The 13,778-nt window shown below is 57.9% G+C and overlaps 1 protein-coding gene across 1 annotated transcript in view; it reads right to left on the bottom strand.

Moving 5' to 3' along the window:
- Positions 1-13,778, bottom strand: part of Col4a2 (collagen, type IV, alpha 2) — a gene marked incomplete at its 5' end in the record, with an annotated part of 85,896 nt that overhangs the window by 37,547 nt on the left and 34,571 nt on the right. The window contains 6 exons of the mRNA XM_013516801.1: positions 1,172-1,234; positions 1,349-1,384; positions 1,893-1,964; positions 3,277-3,393; positions 6,095-6,139; positions 6,219-6,353. Coding sequence (XP_013372255.1) covers positions 1,172-1,234; positions 1,349-1,384; positions 1,893-1,964; positions 3,277-3,393; positions 6,095-6,139; positions 6,219-6,353 — 468 coding nt within the window. The remainder of the gene's footprint in view (positions 1-1,171; positions 1,235-1,348; positions 1,385-1,892; positions 1,965-3,276; positions 3,394-6,094; positions 6,140-6,218; positions 6,354-13,778) is intronic.

Below are 13,778 nucleotides of genomic sequence, written 5' to 3' on the forward strand. Positions count from 1 at the left end.
GATGCTCACGGAGACTTGATCTACGGAGCAGCGCTGTGGTTCATGGGTGACACCAGTGGGCGGACAGTGGGGGCCTCAGGCTGGCAGGTCAGCTACACAGCCTGCTTCAGGTTTCCCTGTGCTGTGGGCTTTCTGTTTTGTTTTGGTCTTTTTTGAGACAGGGTCTGTCTATGCTCAGGCTGGCCTTGAGCTCACTTTGTAGCCCAGGCTGGTCTTGAATTTGCAATGATCCTCCTGCCTCAGCCTCCAGAGTGCTAGGATTACAGGTGTGTGCCATCATGCCCGGCAGTGTGGTGTGTTTTTAAAGAGTAAAAACCCCAGGTCATGAGGCTCGTGAATTAGGAGGAAGCCAGCGACCAGGCACCGCGGAGAGCTAAGGACACCGCTTTGTCTCCCACCTGGTGACTGCGTGCAGAGACAGGGCTCCTTGCAGAAATGGTTTCACAGCACCAAGGAAATTTGCTTTGTAAGAACAACTGTACTTCTCATCATAGTCTGAAGGAGATGGTGCGCGCCTTGCCCAAACGTTAGGGCGCTGGTCCCTGCCCAGACACCACCCACTCCTCAGGCTCTAGTGGAATGGGACGCACAGCCTTCTGGGTGCCTGTCCTGGTCTGGGGCGCCCTCACTTCCGGCCGGAACCTCCCCTGTGCAGGGGGCGCAGTCACTGCTGAGCAGCGAGGAGGTGCAGCGTGGCTACAGCCTCCTCTTTGTGCCTGGGCCATGCGTGGCCATGGCGCCCGGCTGTGACACTGCCTGTCCCGGGGGCTGTGCCCTGCGGTGCTCTCACTGCACTGGCCTGGGCTGGGCTTGGTCCTGCCACACAACGCCCCGCTCTGGAAGAGCCCAAGTCCTCTTCCCGACTGTGGGACTTGCTTGCTGTGCCCAGGGTGACAGGCCTTTGTCACACGGCCAGGTATGGGTCCAGGCGAGCATACTCACGCCTGCAAAGGCACGGCCAGAACCCAGCCAGCAGTGAGCAGGCCACTGCAACCCCCAGTCCTCCCCTAGCCCTCAGCAGGAGCAGCACGCGTGGAAGGAGGCCTGCTCGTCACAGAGGGGCCGCAGGACCCCCGCGCCCGTTGCTCTGCAGAGCTCTCCTGCCCAGCAGCTGAGGCAGCGGTGCCTGCGGATGAGCTGGCCCGAAGGTGTGCTGGTGCATGGTACTCACTGGTCTTCCGGGAGCTCCGACTGGACCCATCGGCCCTATAGGCCCGGGGCGGCCGGGAGGTCCCTGTGGACAGGAAACAAGACTGCATTGAGAGGAGAGGTGGTCCCGAGGGCGGGGTTCTGAAGTTCTGAACGTCTCACCTGGACTATTTCTAATCAAAATAAAAACCAAACTCACCTGGAAGCCGACCAACCCAGGCTCTCCGGTTTCACCCTGGTGGGGAGGACAACGGTTCAGGGTTAGCACCTCGGAGCACTTGGAGATTTAGCTTCACTGAGAGTTGGAAATGAACCAGCCTATCAAGACTTGGTGATCTATTTGGCTTGGGGCTTGGGCATCATAAATACAGGAAAGGGTGCACCCCCAGCTAACACAAGACTGCAAACATCCCGGATGGAGATGATGATTTTTACATGAAGCACAATTTTGATTAATTCTTATTCTTTGTCTTTTTGAGACAGTGTCTTGCTATGCAGTTCAGGCTGGCCTTGAGCTCACTTTGTAGCCCAGGCTGCTCTCAAACTCACAACAATCCTCCTGCCTCAGCCTCCCGAATGCTGGGTTTACAGGCATGCGCCACCACACCTGGCTTGAAGCGCAGTTTTGGATTATTCCATTACTCCAAGAATTCCTTTACTGCATGCATCCTTACAGAACATGCATGTGGGTGGGAACCTACACGGGGCATGGCTCGGTTCTTCTCCCACCTGTAGCCACGTACCCTGTATCTGTCACGTTCCTCTGGAGGCAGGGCATAAGGTTCGCCTTTCTGGCCTTTAGGTCCTTGGGGCCCCTAAATTAGCAGGTATTTCATAAAACAAGAAATACAAGAAGGTCTGTTAACAGTCAGTGTAGCCATGGTGATTTGGACAATGAAGCATCAGTCTTTGTAGCCAAAATCTGCTTGTTCCTGTGGCCCTGAACACCAACCTCTATGTTCGATTCCAAGAGTGAGGCCTGATTTCATACTTACCCAGCAGTGTCTTTCCCCAGAGTTAAAATGGAAATGCTTTATGCGATTCAGTTTAGTTTCAAAAACCCAAATGAAGCCTCTCTAAACTTGTCTTCTAGCATATCATTACGTTATTTTCCTTTGGAATGAAATTAGGTGCTGTCTTTGGCATTAGTCCTAACACTATAAGGCCAATTGTTGGGGAGATACTAGGCCATTCTTTAAAACTGGAACTGTGTTCAGTACAGATAGGATGAACCTATACGTGTCTATATACCTCCTATAGCATCACCACATCACCACATTTTAAAGAAGTGGATGCAACTCTTCGTCATAAGATTTATGACAGAACTGGGAATGGATGAGCTGACTGGAAAGCTGAACCTCACAGAACAAAAACATCTAACAAGAGGGCGGCCGAGAGGTGGAGGTGGGCCGATCTGCTGGGAAAATAAATTCTCTGCAGCGTGGAGACAGGGAAGCTGCTCCTAGAGTCCTCCCACCTCAGAATGTTTTAGAAAAGAAAAGTCTTAATAAACCACTTTTTAGTATAACCCTGAACATGAAAGCTTTTCATAGTAAGAAGGTAGCAACGTATCACAACAATTTGTCAGGATTCTTTGCGCAGACCCTAAACAATGACCTAGACCACAGAACTGCTAACTACATAAAAGTTCTTCCCCTGAAAAGTGAAGTCCTACAGTGCACCTGCCTCACCGCGCAGGGAGAATATGACCTCCTTGAAGGTCGCAGAGGGTCGGCTCGTGGGTGCAGATGGGGACTAACGGACAGCAGGGTCGGGGTGTCCAACACAGAGAGCAGGGAGGGATTCTTGGGAGAATCGAGGGAGAACGCCATGGACCAACCCCCCAGCTTCTAGCACAGGTGAAGGGAAGAGCATGGCCCCTCAATTCCAAGGCCAGGAGGCCCTGAGCGCTGTGGGGAAACAGGAGGCTCCACCTGCCCCGGGGAGAGGGGTCCCCTGTCCGTGCCCAAGTGCAGGTATCCTGCTCCGAGAGGGCTCCGAGACACCGTCCTCCAGGGGCCCAGCCTGGGCAGTGGGGTGTGCAGGCGACAGCCACTTCCTGCGTTTGCCTAGACAGGCGTCCACCTTCACTCCAGCTCCCCGAGCCCACCCTGTGCCCCCACTCACGGGTGAGCCGGGGAAGCCCTCAGAGCCGGAGGGTCCCTGCGGGCCCGAGTCGCCTCTGGTCCCATTGCAGCCGTCGTAGCCGGGCCTCCCTCTGGACCCGCCCTGGCCTGGATGTCCCTGGGAAAGAGAAAAGCGGGTGACGCTTCAGTCCAGGCGGTTGCCAGTGTGCATATAACCATGCCATACAACAGCTGTCTGTGTCCAGCTCGGCTGAGGCTATCAAGAGGCCAGGGGAGAGGACTTGGGCAGGACAGACGGGGGGGTGGGAGATGAGACCGGAGGAGGCAGGGAGACCCCAGGGCCGTCTGCCCAGCTCCTGGGGTAGCTGTGTTGCACAGGGACGGGCAAGGGCAGCTCTCGGGCTTCTACAGAAACTCCCAGGGGCAGCGGCCGTTTCCAGCGATGCCCAGCTGAACTTCAGCAAGCAAGAGACTCACGTCCCGGACACAGGGCGTCACACCCCTGGGGCGGTTCTGCCCACTGCTTGCCATGTGGAGGGCTGAGTCCTCCCCCGTGGAAGAGAACTTGGAGGCTTGAAGCCTGAGTGTAAAGTACGTGCTCGGAGTCGTCGGGGGAGCCGAGTGGGCCAGGCTGGATGTGCGGGCGTCTCCCTGCAGGAATCTGGCTCTGCGGATACCGCGGGCGAGGCTGGTAATCCACGGCTCCTGTGAGGGCGTGACCGCGGCCTGCTCTGGCGTCCTGTTCTTCAGGAGACAGATACTGAAGTCTGTGCTTTCAATTGTGCAATTTCTTTGAAGCTTTGGATTTCTTGATAATACACTGCAGGAAGATTTTGCAGACCTGTAAGATGTCTTTCAGGTTTCCTTTGAGAATTCTGGAAAATTTCAAGAGCAACGAATAAACCCTACAACCCCGGGCCTTGGGCCCTGGATGGTGTTAAGAAATACAAGGAAGAAAGTGTGATTCTTCGATTTGCACAGCTCTCTGCTTCAGAGGCTGAAATCACCGCTTCGAAGTCAGGCAGAGAGGTTCTGGGAGTCAGAGGGTGCCCGGGCCGCTGTCTACACAACCCAACCTGTTAGCAGGGCCAGCGCTCGGGGGCCTTGGAAATGAAGTTCCCTGGGACCTCTGAGGCAGCTCCGTAGCTTCAGCCCTGGAAGACGCCTGCTCAAGACCTTCTGTGTCCCGTGATGCTTCTGCCAAAACGCACGCTTACATCTTCATCCTTTCCCTGGACTGTCTGCCGGCACTTTCTCATCGGAACCGAACTGTGCCTCCTGCCATAGTCATGTGACACTCTGACCTCAGCTTGAAATTGGGCTTCCAAGAAAAACCTGTACCGAGCTAAGCACGGAGGGATCGCTCAGCGTCCAGCTCCACTGGGTCTATAAAGTGTGACGGCCAGCTTGGCTGGTGTGTCACTTTTTATGACTTCTAAATGGCTAACATTACAGGGGTCCCCCAATTCCACATTTGTGACCTGACTAGTTAAGACAGATGACCTCAGTCAGCTAGTTTGAGCAGCACCTCGACCAGGTAGAAAAGGCCCCACGCACTCCGGGCAGTGGGATTACTTCCTCCCTAAGTGGTGAACTATCTGCTTCCCAATCGGAAGAGCTCACAGCAGAAACGTAAGCAAACGTGAGGGGCAGGTTTGTTTCCGTTTTTTCTCACTGTTACTCCAGGGTTTCGAGTTTCCAGCTGACATCCCATCCAGTATCAAAACGAAGTTTAAAAGCCGTGACTTGGTTTTACATCATCTTTGGAAAAATTCTCCACCATGTCTTTGTCCTGTGTCTCCAGATCCCAGCATGACAGCTGTTTCTCTCCTTGCTCCTGGGCCTGTGGTGTGAGGAGTCCCGCCTGAGCCCACCCGCAGGTGACACCGAGGTCCCCGTCACAGACGTCTCGGTCAGCGTGACTTCTTTCCTCTTCTCTGCTTCCTTCTACTCTTACGGAAGTCTCCTTGAGTGAGGCAAGTGCGAACTCCTCCGTTAATTGGCTCACTGCTCACTGCTCACTGCCTGTGTGTGCAGATGTGTGCACACACATAGGAGTGTGGATGGATGTGCGTGCACCAGCGTGTGCATCTGTGAATGTGTGCATATATGTGCGAGCCTGTGCACATGTGCATGCACTGCCTGTGTGTGCATGTGTGGATGTGTGTGCGGGGTGTTTACGGTGGGCCCATATGTGCACACACGTGTGGCAGTGCAGCAGATGCATGCGCACTTAAGGGCCGACATCTGTGTGTCCGTGTGAGGTTAGGAAGCAGACGTCTTGGAAGCACAGCCCCAGACAGCGGAGGGCGCGAGGACGCGCGATAAACACATTGATCCCGAGGTCAGATCCGGCCGGGAGTCCAGCCTGGGAAATGTGCGCTGCCTCCCTGCGGGGATGCAGTGAGTCAGGCTGTTTGGTTTGTTATTTTATGCCACAAGAAGTAAAGTAAACTAGGTTAGAAAAACACATTTTATTGCATTTTGAGATTTTCTCATGAACAGACCGTGCCTTTCCCCTTGCTCATGCTATGTGTGGTTACCCAAGGGGGCCTGGGCCGCTCGAATGAGGGGCTGTGTCCCATCCACCCTCGCTGTCCAAAGTCCCCGCAACACCGACCCCTCCTCCTGAGCGTGCCCCACGCTCGTGCCAGCACCCCGTGCTACTTGGGGCCCGGGTGCTCCGGCGTTGGTGAGGAAACCGCCCCACCCTGCGCGGGATCCAAGGGAAAACCATTACAGCGCGCCCAGAGCTGTGTTCTAAACAGCTAAGGAGGCCTCTTCCCAGCGCTTCCCCAGGTCCTGCGTGTGCCGCCACCGCACACGCAACCTTTACCCCGCCAGGCTCCAGCACTTACGGGAATTCCGTCGGCGCCGGGGAATCCAGAAACTCCTCTCGGGCCCTGTGAGGAGGAAGAACAAATTAGCCGGGGCCAGCACACCCCCCTTCCCCACAGCAGAGGACCCCAGCGATGGCCTTACCACGTCTCCTTTGGGTCCCGGCGTCCCAGGGGCGCCTCGCTCGCCCTTGTCACCTTTGCGGCCCTGCAGCCCTGGGAATCCTTGCAGTCCTGGCGGCCCGCTGAAGCCTTGGGGGCCCACTGGCCCGGGCTGACCCTGTGGGACAACACACGTCCAATTTCACAATTAAAGCAAGACACCTGTGGTGAGGCATGGAACTACATAGTGTGCCCGGGTAGCACACACTTATGGTGCTGATCTCCATGCTGTTCCCACTCACGGGAACAATACAGTTATGCAGCATGGAAAGTCAAAAGTCACCCACACCCACCAGGGTGGTGCGCGGAGGGACTTGCAGAAATCAGAGCTCTGCACACGGCCCGCGGGGTGAGAGATGGAGCGGCTCCCGCAGAGGCAGCGTGGTGCTGTCCCAGGTCACAGTCACCGTGCGACCCAGCAACCCAGGCGGGGCAGAGACCTGGTGGGGAAGCAGGGACACGGACGCCCCATGGATGCCCCATCACAGCAGGGTGGTTGGCATGGCCCAGGGACCGTCCACAGATGAGCAGACGCGGTAGGCATATGGCAGCGTGGAGCAGACGCCCCTCAGCCGTACACAGGAACCTGGCGTGCACGGCAAGGTGCTCACTGGGACCGGCAGGGCTGGGTGTGGTGGTGCACGCCTGTAATCCTAGCACTTGGGAGGCTGAGGCAGGAGAATCTTTGTGAGGTGTGCGTTTGTGCGCAGAGAGGAGGAGGGACCGGGCCGGGAGAGGAGCTTCTGCTCCTGGTAGAGTCCACTGGGGAAGCCAGTCGCAGTCTGGAGGGCCGTGGCAGCCATGACTGCACAGCACTGTGACAACATGCTCACCACCGCCGAACAGCACACCTAACGCTTGCGGACAGGGCAAACTGTGTTCTGTGGAATTTTTCGTGTTTTGGAGACAGGGTCTCTCTACATAGCCCAGCCTGACTTTGAATGCATACTGATCCTCCTGCCTCAGCCTCCTGAGTGCTGGGATTGCAGGGGTCCCCCACCATGCTGGCTATGCTGTTTTAACCACAATAGAAAATTTAATTTAATTTAGAAATTTAATTTCAACCCTAAGAATACATTAAAATAAATTTAGCCCAATAAAAACATCTTAAAGAGGAAAGTGAGGGGGTCTCCCTGTCCTCAGTGGGACAGTCTTCCATTGTGGGCCTGGCCTGCACTGGTGCTGGGTCTCGGCTCCCAGGACATGAGCCATTGTCTTCTCCCGCCAAGGAGCCTCGCTGGCCCCGCTGGCCCATGTCACAGCCCCACCTCAGCCTGGACGGAGGGGACTCAGGCGTCCTCTCTGTCCACAGGAAGCGTCCAGCTGGGCGTGCCTTCCCGACGCCTCCCGCTCCTTCAGTGCCCCCACAGGGCGGAGGGGACGCGAAGATTCCACGGGGGACATGATGGAGCTGTGACGTGGGGGCCACGGAGGCTCAGCTGAGCTGCGTTCGTGTCCTGCAATCCCAGGAGACCCCATGTGGATGAAGGCGACTTTGAGGGGCGGGGCTGGGACTAGCGCCCAAGGCCCGGGACCCCCCTTGCCCCGGGCACTTGGGGAAGCGGCCTGGGCTCCCCGGGCCAGGGTCTGAGCTCCAGATGCGTGGGTCCTGCTCTGCCCCGCGTGTTCTGGGGGAGCCCAGCAGCAGAGTCGATATTGTCCCTCAGGTGTCCTTGGGGGGTGGCGCCCAGCGGTTATGGACTCCTGAGGAGGCGGTGGCCGTGCTGCTAGGTGAGGGAGGTGGCCGCGCTGCTCTTCGGGAAGTGAAAGCCACGGGCCGTGACGCTTCGGGGCGCTTGTTTTTCTGTTCTGTAGATTTCACCCCAACAAAAAGAAAAGGCGACAGCATTTTCCAGAAAAGAAAGATGGGGGTTTTCCTCGGCAGCCAGGCTTCGCGTCCAAGCGAGTGTCTTCAGCTGCACTGTCCTGGCTGCCTCGGCGTCCTGAACTCAGTTGAAGTGTTTTCCTTTCACGGTCATTTTGACTTTGGGGGGAGCCGGAAGTCACATGGTGCCAGATCCATGACTCAGGTGGACGAGGACGCAGCGCTGTGTTTTTACGAGCTGCCGTTCCTTTGGGTGGTGTCGGGCCGCAGCCATCACCGTACTTTTTATCACCCCTGGTAAAGACCCTCAGGAAAGAGAGCTCCAGAGCTGCTGCGGAGAGTGGCCAGGAGGAAGGGATGAGTGTGTCTGAAGGGGGGGTTAAGGGGGGTCCTGGCAGTGCATCTCTTACTGTGATGAACTTTAAGCACGTCAGATATTGGCCATGTCTTGTGATCGCCACTGCATCCTCTGGGGGCAGCCCTGTCACACCTTTAACCCTGGCCCACCACATCTGCCCCATGAGGAGGGCACAGAGCAACTGCGAACTCCAGTCCCGGTGCAGGGAGCTCGGGCAGCACCCCCCTCTGCTGCACGACACCTTCCGTTCCCCAAGTGGGGGCCACATCAGCCCCCTGGAGCTAGCTGGGAATGCAGAGTCCCAGGCCCCCTCACACGGTCTCTGAGTCTGTGTTTGACCCCAGGGGATTCCCTGTACTGGAAAGTTTGAGAGTCACGGGTGGAACCGTGCAGTGCGTGGAACGGCGCAGTGATTCTTATCTTTTAAGGAGGGAAGGTCTGGAGCCGGGTGAGGCTCCAAGCTCCGCCCTGTGTCTGGCTCAGGTGCAGGGAGTGCGCCTTCTGCTGCTTAGATGTGAGTTCTGTCTGCATTTCTCTGGGTCATACGCTCCGGTGACATGCTCAAGGCAGGATACGTGATAGGTGTTACACTCCCTGCCCGTGGCAGACAGCGCCAGGCTGGGCTCAGCCCATGCTGCTTGGATCCCGTGTCCACACGAATGGGCACTGTTGTCCCATAGAGCTTTCCTGAACCTGGGAACTGCGCTTCTGAGCACGGAGGCAGAGTAGAGGCAGAAGCGAGCGTGGACACACACAGTCACTCTGCAACCTCAGACCGAAAGGGAGAAGGGCCAGCACGATGCAGGCTGCAGAACCCCGCCAGTGTCGTGTGGCGTGTGCTTCCGTCCAGCGCTCATTAACCTTCCAGCATGCCTGGTAAGGAAGCGAGAGGTCCCTCTTCAGAGAAGGACAAAAAATGTTTCCAAGAATACATGTCTGCAGGGCAGCACTTTCCTGGTAGAGCCGAACGAGCTCGTGGTGACGCACGGCTACGTCTGAATGGCAGGAAGTCCCCCCTTGTTCCTCAGCTGGCCCTCCCTGTGTCACCGTCCATGGGCACCGGCGCCCTCCAGGCAGCCCTGTCTGCCCCGGGACCCGCCCTTCCTCGGCTGCCAAGGGCGGCAGTGCCGGGTGACTCTTGGGGAATTCCAGACGAAGTCCTACTTGCCACACACTAGAAAATATGTCCGATGTCCCCCAAGGCAAGATTGCTTTAGGATCCAGGAAAACAATTTCTCCGTCCAAGATTTGGAAATGCTCATGGCACTTAAGGAGGATTGGTTAACTTTGTGAGCATTTCTATATCACCCTGGTACAGCGCAGTAAAGCCTGGTCCAAGCTAACTCGACTGTGCAAGTTAGTATTTATACCATCTGTAGATAATGGGCTGCTGCACCTTCCACCGTGACCTGCACCGCCCCTGGAGGGGACCGTAGACCTGCCTCCGCGACCTACACTTTCTTATTTAACAGACCGGGTTCAGCACTACTCTCTGTTAAGTACTGGTTACACGAAGCAGAGTGACATGATCTCCTTCTCTCCCAAACTATTTGATGATTTTGGTATTAGGATCAAATTATGTAAATGTAAACAACATCCCCTACGCCGCACCCTTACCCCACCCCACATTCAAACACCCCCTTGGAATACATCATAGGCCCAAGTGAAAGAGCTAACCCTACAAAACGCATAGACGAAGGCATGGGAAATCTGGGGGTTCGGGTTGGCAGAGATTTCTTACGTAAGGCACAAAGATCACAAACCACTAAAGAACACAGCTGACAAGATCAAAAAGCTCGACTGTCAGAAGATACCGGGAGAAACAGATGCAAAACAAGTGCCTGGCAAGAGGCTTCTATCCAGAATCTGTCAAGAATCCCCGAAACTCAGTCATAAGGAACCCAATAACTCTGCTGAAAAATCCGGCAGATGATTCAAACAGACGTCACCAAAGACGAGGCCCAGGTGGAAAGCAAGCGTTGAAAAGATGCTGAACGCGGCTGGCTGGAGGGAAAAGCGGAGAAAACCTGCAGAAAGGCGTGAGTGCAGGCGCCAGGGCGGAAACGGCGACACCCGCCTCCTGCTCAGCCCGGCAGGGGGAGCCTGGCCTTTCCTACCCATGCTCCGAGTCGCCCACCAGCAGCCCCTCCTGGCTGCGTGCTCAGGGCAGGACAAGCCCGTCCACGCGAGACCTGCGTGGGAACGTGCACTGTGATTCTACACTGAGCAGGGGCCGGGCAGGTCGCAGAGCCCGGTGGCCGGCGATTGCACAAACGAGCCGGACACCTGCGGAGTGGCCAGCCACGTGCGGGGGAGTGCAGCCGTGGGCGAACCCCAGCACTGGTGAGAGAGGGGCCAGACCCACAGCTCGTGCTCCGCGGTCCTACTGTGCGACACTCTAGCAGGGGCGAACCTGAGAGGCATGGAACTGGTGCCCCCTCGGCTGGACTCAGACAGGACAGGACGCAGACTGAGGCGGAAGGGAGGACAGTGGCCCCGACGTTCTCTGACCCTGGTCCTGTCTTCTCGGCTCACGAGACAGGACATTTAGCAAAGAGAGCAAAGCGCTCTGCCTGGGAGGTGCAGTGACAAGAAGCCAGGCCCGTGGCGCTTGTCAGGAGCCCGGGCCGTCGGAGCCAGAGTGGGCACGGCCGGTCCTGCCCCGCTCCAGCTGCGGAAAGAACCAGCACCGGGGCTGCTGCCCGGGACGCCGGCACGCAGTTCTGTGGCTCTGTCTGAAGCGGCCTGGACAGGTGGACTCATGTTATAAAGCGGAGAAAAGGGGCCCACGTGCAGTCCCCCCAGAACCCAAGTCCCACGCAGGCCACGCGGGCCCTGGTCCTCCCGGCTGTGAGCCCGCGGCCGGCGGGCTCCTGGGGTTTGGGCTTGCAGCTGCTTGGTGCGGGCCGTGCCAACTTCCCGGGAAAGCCTCTCGTTACCCCGAGCTTCAGCAATAAGGGCGTTTTGATGCTGGAACGCCAAACGTCGCCTAAGAGGCCGGCGGGCTCCTGCAGCCTCCCGGTCCCCGAAGAGACCGTGTTGGGCGTGGAGGGTGGGGGTGGGGAGAAGGTGGGACCTGTGCGCCAGGCCGGAGGGCAGAGGCGCCGGGCAGCATGCGGAGCCCCGGCTCTCAGGTCACACACGCAGGGCCGTGGCACCGGCACTGTGGGACACAGCACCAGTCACCCGAGCACCGCGTCACACACCTGCTGTCACTGACAGTTAGCGAGCCGGGGGGACCTGGTGACTTGAGAGTGACAGTCAGGACAGAAGGTAACGCATGCGTCATCCCAGTCTCAGCGAGTGGGCGTTAAAAGCCAGCTGCCTGAGTTCGCGGCGCCCACTGCGGGCTGATTTTCAGTGCCAGCCACACGCGCCAATGTTTCCTGGCATTGTGAGGCCGTGGCCACACCGAGGGACTGGCGTGAGTCACACGGAGCTCACACTGGGTGCCCGTCCCCACGTCGTGCGGGGAGAGTCACAGCTGCTCAGGCTGCCCAGAGGAGCGGGCCAGGGCTGGTGCAGTGTGGCCCCCCTGCTGCATGGGTAGGGACGGGCTTGCGTGTGCATGTGCGTGTGTGCACGCGTGCACGTGCGTGTGGGGAGAGGGACAGGACAACGGCTGCCTCCCCTCGCACCCAGCGAAACGGCAGTCGTGTTGAAGGAAAATGCTCCTGCAGCTGCACTGTCCCGAGCGCACGCCTTGGCCCCCTGAGAAGAAACACACAGGCTGGGCTTCCATGAGGCCGAGGCCCGAGGCTCCCCGTCACCTTCATTCCAAACGTGGGGCAGCATTCCCATGTGCTGCGAGGAGGACGGAGCCATCTGTGCTTCTGTCCAGTTTTAACTTTTTTTCAGTCTTTTTGAGACAGGGTCTCACTCTGTAGTGCAGGCTGATCTCTCTATTCACTACTGTAGCCCAGGCTGGCCTTGAACTCCCAGCGATCCTCCTGCCTCAGCCTCCTAAGTGCTAGGACTACAGGTGTGCACCACCATGCCCAGCCAAAAACTTATCTTGTAAACCCTTTTAAGAAACTTATAAAAATTCTTCTGAAGTATATTATTTTTACTATAAAGAACAATACCTTTTTACCAGCCCAGGGTTAGCACATGTTGTTTGTACCAAACGCCCCACGGCAGGAAGACAATGCCTCCAGCTGCTCTTCAGCTGGCTCTTCTGGCTCGTGCTGTGGCTCCGCCTGGGGCTGCTCTTCCCTGCTCCGCTCAGAGCTGTCTGTGACGGAGTCACTCTGCCCGTCCAGCCATCCCATCCGGCTCCCCGCAGTACGGGTCTCCGGATCGCCGTGAGGTTCCCTGCTGCCCGCGGTCCCCGCCTTCTCCCAGCATCGACTGATGGCAGAAAGGTCCTGCACCGTCGGGGCGGCCTCAGCGTCCGGTCTATGCCACGCGCGCGCTCCCATGTCCCGTCTGCCCTGTCTCGCTGTGCGTGTGACCAAGGCTCAGTACTCCGCCGCATGCGGGAGATGGCCGACTCTTGGGGTCTTTCTGTGGCAGACGCGCTGACTCCCTCCGCCTCCTGCGAGCCCCAGGGTGGCCCAGCCCCAGGCCCTCTTGGCCTCCGCGTCTGCCCGTGACATGACGTCTTCAGAGACTGCTCTATCTTACCGCTTCCCTCTCCCCCACCCACCCCCGCTTCCTTCTTGGGCGCTGAGCCTCCTTTCTGCCATTTTAATTGAGTTTCTCCATCCTTTCAAGGAAGATTTTATTCCCGTCCACCTTCAGTGGAATCTACTTTCTAACAAGCGCAGCTGTTTCCACCGCCTCTCAAGACCCAGCAGGCTCCGTGCGTGGCTCCGCAGTTCCCTCTGCACCGCTCCTTGGCCCCAGCCTCCCCAGCACCCGTGGGCCTCCCCTGCACCCGTGGGCCTCCCCAGCACCTGTGGGCCTTCCCGGCACCTGTGGGTCTCCATGCTTCCACCCCTGTCTTTCCCTGGCAATCGTGGAAGCAAATCCGAGGTCTCTGCACCGCCTCTGTCGCTCAGCCGTGGCTGCAGATCGCTCGCCTGCTCCAGGGCAGGAGTTTGTCCCTTGTCACCCACTGTGAAGGTCAAGCAGCCTGCAGACCTGTGCTCCAGGCGGGCTGTGCCCTTGGGCATCCCCTTCAGCTATGGCAAGCACATCAGAGCTGGTATCAGGAACTTTTCCGCTCACCTGTCCTAACGGGTGTGAGGGGCACCGGGTTCAATGCCGCCCCTTTCATTCCTGCAGGCCGCTGCCTTTGTGAACGCCAGACTCGGCTCAGGGCCCCGTTCCTGTTCTCAGCACGGTTATCCTGGGGGGCGGAGGACGACGTCCCGGGCCTCTGCCGCTGCTCCAGAGCACTGGGGCTGGATCCTGAC

The sequence above is a fragment of the Chinchilla lanigera genome, unplaced genomic scaffold (assembly GCF_000276665.1).
Source record: "Chinchilla lanigera isolate Chin_1 unplaced genomic scaffold, ChiLan1.0 scaffold00003, whole genome shotgun sequence".
NCBI lineage: Eukaryota > Metazoa > Chordata > Mammalia > Rodentia > Chinchillidae > Chinchilla > Chinchilla lanigera.